The sequence below is a fragment of the Helianthus annuus genome, chromosome 11 (genome assembly GCF_002127325.2).
Source record: "Helianthus annuus cultivar XRQ/B chromosome 11, HanXRQr2.0-SUNRISE, whole genome shotgun sequence".
NCBI classification, from domain to species: Eukaryota; Viridiplantae; Streptophyta; class Magnoliopsida; order Asterales; family Asteraceae; genus Helianthus; species Helianthus annuus.
This window is the reverse complement of record NC_035443.2, coordinates 114988619-114993915: the sequence shown is the minus strand read 5'-3', so window position 1 is coordinate 114993915 and position 5297 is coordinate 114988619. Positions and strand designations below refer to the sequence as shown.

Sequence of the window (5297 nt, the reverse complement as noted above, 5' to 3'; positions counted from 1 at the left end):
CACACACCGGCGATTCGATACCTACCCCGTTTACACAATCGCCCATCAACATTTCACCAACCTCCATCGACCTTTCACAAAACGAAACCGTTCCCGAAACTCAACCACCAAATGATGGTCCTTCCGCATCGAAACCCATCAAAAAGATAAGTCATAAGAAAAAAACCGAGGCGGATAAAGTAGTTGAAACCGCCAAACGAAAACAACAAAAATGGGTCGTTGCTGAAGAAGTTGCATTGGCGAGGGCTTGGTCTCAACAATCTCAACATTCAACTTTAGGTATTCTTAACCTTTGTTTTTATTAATGGTTTTTTTTATATAACTTTGTAATATATTAATTTTTTTTATTAAAATAGGAAATTCACAACATCGAACCGCCCTGTGGGAATCGGTTAGTATAGTATTCCATGAAGAAATTGGAAGGGAGGCTTATCGTGAAAACGATAGCTTATCCTCAAAGTGGAGCGAGATAAGCACGCAACTTACAAAATTTAGTGGTTTTTTAAATAAAGCAAAGCAAAACCCTAAAAGTGGTGAAACCAAAGCCGACATTTTGACAAATGCAGTGGTCACATTCAAATCAAATGTGGGGACCGACTTACGTTTCATGCATTGTTGGGAGATTTGTAAGTTCCATCCAACGTAGGCGACTATCACCATTGGTAGCGAAACTAACTCGTCTTCCAAAAGGTCAAGGGCCTCGTCCCAAGCCCAATCTGATGCACGAGATCAAGAGTTTGAGGACCTTTTGGATGATTCGCTAAGCCCAAACCGACCTGAGTATGGAAGAAATGCCTCAAGAAGGCGTGCTCAAAAATCAAGATTTGGTACGGCATCGCCTTCTGCTAGGAGTTCTGGCTCGCGTAGGGGAATATACAGCGACCAGTTGGATGACATTTCATGCAAGTTGGATACATTCAACGTATTCCAACAACAAAGGGCCGAAATACGAAGAAGCAAAGAAGCTAGAGATGCCCAGAAACAAAAACGGGATGATTTGAAATTTCTATCCCAGCCCATTGATCACCTACAGGGTGACGAGTTAGAACTAGTCTTGGCGTTGAGAGAAGAGATAAAAAACAAATATAAAAGTTAGGAATTTTTTTTTGTAATTTTCTTTATTTAAAAATATTAAAAAAATTAAATTTGTTGTTTTAAATAATATTCAAATAGCCCAGCGGGTCAGCCCAGCGAAGCCCACTAAACCCACGCCCCAAACCCCCGCCCCACCATACCGTGTTGAATGTAGGTCTAGCCCATGTCTGCCACCCAAGCCACGTGTCAACTAATACCTCAACCCAAACTCAACCTCCGCCCCACCATACCCCAAGGTTTTTATTAAATTACATTAGTCAAACAAAGTTGCACAAATTAGTTTATTCACTAATGAAAAAATGCAATCTACCGCAATAGATATAAATAAATAAAAAGGAGGGCGAAAAGGCGGGGAAAAGGAAACGAAGAGCTCGATATGAAGTGATAGACGTAGGTGTACCAATCGAGGATTCATAGAAAACCTCGCTCGAACCTCCAATGCAAGCAGAGTCAAACACTTGCAGACACTACAACTGTCTTCTTCCTCCAAACACCCTTCACCAAAAACACACACAACCATCCAACACCATCACATTTAAACACCCATCTCAACCACTCACACCACCCTCACCACCACCACTAAAATACCTCTTCCCATATACGTCTAACTCTATGTTTCTTTTTATTTAAAGACAAAACAAACATGTGGGGTTGGGTGTGGTGCAGATAACGGAACCAAAGCACGCAGATTCAAGATATCATTATTCATTTATCATCTCCCTGTTGTTGTTCTCATGGCCGTTATCTCTTGGCCCATCTACTCGGATTTCTATCATTATTTCAACTAATTCACATGGTTGCTACCTCCACTTACCTTTAAACTTCCTCCCTGTGGTTTAGTTGCAATCCATATTCGACATTTAGAGTTTGAAATGGTGAGGAAGAGAACCGCTTCGGATATGGAACAGCTCCAGACGGGTGCCGGAGAATACCACCAAAGATTAATACGCCGACCATTGCCGCTTGAAGTTGCTGGTCGTTTTAGCGGATTAGAGACATCTACCGCTGCTGACAACAACAATGTGAACAATAATAATATCCGTATTATCAACAGTGTTAAGGTTGACCATCCGGCTAACCACTCCACTATGACGTTACCATCTTCAATAAACATGTCATTATCCACCACCACCGCCACCTGCTCAACTAACAAAAATAATTCTCCTCCGTTGTGTGTGTTTTCCGGCCTCCCGTTATTCCCACCTGACAAAAATTATAGCAGCAGTAGCACCACTACAAACCCTAACGCCGGGATGAGCTTCTTGACCGGCGGTGGTAGTAACGTTAACGTTAACGGCATGTCGGCTGATGATTCAACCACGGCGGCTGCGTGGATTGATAGCATCATAAAAGACTTGATTAATAGTTCTACAGATGTATCTATACCGCATCTTATTCATAACGTTAGAGAAATCATTCACCCTTGTAACCCTAGTTTGGCCACGTTACTTGAATACAGGCTTCGTTCGTTAACAGATCCGCCACCGAGTTTGATAGATCAGCCACCGGTTCATGATCCGTCTGATAGTTATAATAGGGTTTTGATGAGAGGAAAGGAGGTGCAGCAACCGCGTAATAACCCCGGGATGGAAGGCGTGTTTCCGCTTACTCACGCGGATTTACAACTAATAAGTAATCATGGCCATCTGGATTGGACAGCTGAAGATTTCACCACTACCGGACCCGGTTCTGCACTTGCTTCTTCAAGCAAAAACGGTCCACAACAGCAACAGCAGCAGCCACTGGAGTCTCCTCCGTCGCAGCAACCGCCTGTGCCAGATCAAAACGCGGTCAGCGCGTCAGCACAGGCGGCTGCAATGGTGTTAAGGGAAAAAAAGAGGGAGGAAATTCGGCAGCAGAAGAGAGACGAGCAAGGGTTACACCTGCTAACGTTACTGTTACAATGTGCTGAGTTAGTTTCAGCGGATAATTTTGAGGAAGCAAACAAAATGCTGCTTGAAATCTCGGAGTTGTCAACGCCTTACGGCACCGCGGCTCAACGAGTCGCAACTTACTTCTCGGAAGCAATGTCCGCTAGACTGATGAACTCGTGTCTTGGCATATACAACACACTTCCACCAAATGTAGCGTTTTCGCAAAGTTTGAAGAAAATGACATCCGCGTTCCAAGTGTTCAACGGCATCAGTCCGTTTGTGAAATTCTCACATTTCACGGCGAACCAAGCAATACAAGAAGCGTTCGAGAGGGAAGATAGGGTGCACATTATTGATCTAGATATCATGCAAGGTTTGCAGTGGCCTGGTCTTTTTCATATTTTGGCGTCCAGACCGGGCGGCCCACCCTTTGTCAGACTAACTGGGTTGGGCAGCTCGTTGGATGCCCTTGAGGCCACTGGAAAACGCTTGTCGGATTTTGCGGAGAAACTTGGACTCCCGTTCGAGTTCTCTGCGGTAACTGATAAAGTTGGGAATTTGAACCCGGAGAGGTTGAATGTAAGCAAGAGGGAGGCTGTTGCGGTACATTGGCTGCAGCATTCTCTGTATGATGTTACCGGATCCGACACTAATACTTTATGGTTCCTCCAAAGGTATACTTTTCCCTACCATTAAAGATTTCCTTTTATAGTCATGTCAATTACTTGTTATGGACATGTTACGTTGAGACTATGATAGCGCTTATAGACTGTAAATGAATCGAACGAATGCGAACGGGACTTGTTTATGTTCATTCGTTTAACTTTAACCGAACAAACACAAATATTTAAACGAACGGGTTTTCTTGTTCATCTTCTTCATTAAAAAATAAACATGTTTTTGTTCGTTTGTATTCTAAACGAACGTAATTGAACAAACATTAATGAAGGAATAAAATGAACATAATCTTGTTTGTCCGTTCATTTGTTAGCCGTTTACCAAGGTTTGGTTCTAATATATGAGTAGGTGATGGATTGATACAACGATTAACAATACATTATGGGGCAATTAGTATAGCTATAAGTTTAAATAAATACGTCAATAAACAAACGTAAATGACCAAACATAACAATCGTAAACAAACGTAAATGAACGAACTATACATCTGTTCATGTTTGTTCATTTAACTAAATGCACAAATTTTTAGGTTCATGTTTGTTCACCGAATGTTCAGTTCATTACCATGCCTAATAGTGTATCCACTTTTGTATCAGGTTGGCCCCGAAAGTGGTGACCGTGGTAGAGCAGGACTTAAGCCATGCAGGATCATTTCTAGGAAGATTTGTGGAGGCAATTCACTACTACTCCGCATTGTTCGACTCATTGAGCTCGAGCTACGGGGAAGAGAGTGAGGAGAGGCATGTGGTGGAACAACAACTGCTATCAAAGGAAATACGCAACGTGTTGGCAGTAGGGGGGCCGTCAAGGACCGGGGAAGTGAAGTTTAGTAACTGGAGGGAGAAGCTGGAACAATGCGGGTTCAAGGGTATATCTTTGGCAGGAAATGCAGCTGCGCAAGCAACACTTCTATTAGGCATGTTCCCTTCTAATGGGTACACTTTAGTTGAGGACAAGGGTACCCTTAAGCTTGGATGGAAAGACCTTTGTTTGCTTACCGCTTCTGCTTGGAGACCTTAACGCGCCAGATCTCGGTCCAAGGTTCATACGCTGTGGCTTGCTTAATCGATCAAATATCTGAAAAAAAACACGTTAAAGTGATCGACAGTGGATCCGTTATTGAGATTGGAAAAATCGAAAACGGACCATATTTGGTTTGGGCAATAAAAATAATCAAGTGCAACAAGTTTTGAAGGATGACTCCAGTGTTATGAACAATTTTCTTGATCGACTTTAGTTCATAATATGTTGTTACTTTTTATTATATTACAATAACATGTCATTCTATATATTGGTTATGTGGTTACTGGTTAGTCTATAATAAGGTCTCAATTAATAGAATTGGATTGTCTTGGACGCATGAGAAAAGCGAAAAAAGATGCATAGGCACTACACTTCTAAAAAAATGTCACGGAAGTATTAAATCTAACAATGTAATAAATATTCTAGACTTGGTTATAAATAAAAAGTGAATTCAAAACTAAAATCAAATTATCAGAAGGTTTTAATAATTTTGGAGCTATAGATTAATTCTATAACTTCTTTTTTCGTATTCTTATCTATATAGATACAAAACCTTTTTCAAGGGAAATGGTGTGGTGTTAAAGTGTTTTCTATTTTTTTACAAGTTTAATAAAAGAGTTAAATGCC

At 41.4% G+C, this 5297-nt stretch overlaps 1 protein-coding gene across 1 annotated transcript; it reads left to right on the top strand.

The window, feature by feature from the left end:
- The first annotated feature begins 1339 nt into the window (after window positions 1–1339).
- On the top strand, window positions 1340–4971 carry LOC110889704 (protein SCARECROW). The gene is made up of 2 exons (XM_022137264.2): window positions 1340–3643; window positions 4244–4971. The coding sequence occupies exons 1-2, from the start codon at window positions 1968–1970 to the stop codon at window positions 4665–4667; spliced, it is 2100 nt and encodes a 699-aa protein (XP_021992956.1). The 5' UTR covers window positions 1340–1967; the 3' UTR covers window positions 4668–4971.
- The last annotated feature ends 326 nt before the right edge of the window (window positions 4972–5297 follow it).

Excerpts from the sequence above, each read along its gene's own strand:
- LOC110889704 (XM_022137264.2), top strand. The coding sequence starts at position 1,968 with ATGGTGAGGAAGAGAACCGCTTCGGATATGGAACAGCTCCAGACGGGT. Across the intron at positions 3,644-4,243 it reads ACTTTATGGTTCCTCCAAAG|GTTGGCCCCGAAAGTGGTGA; the intron begins GTATACTTTTCC and ends CTTTTGTATCAG.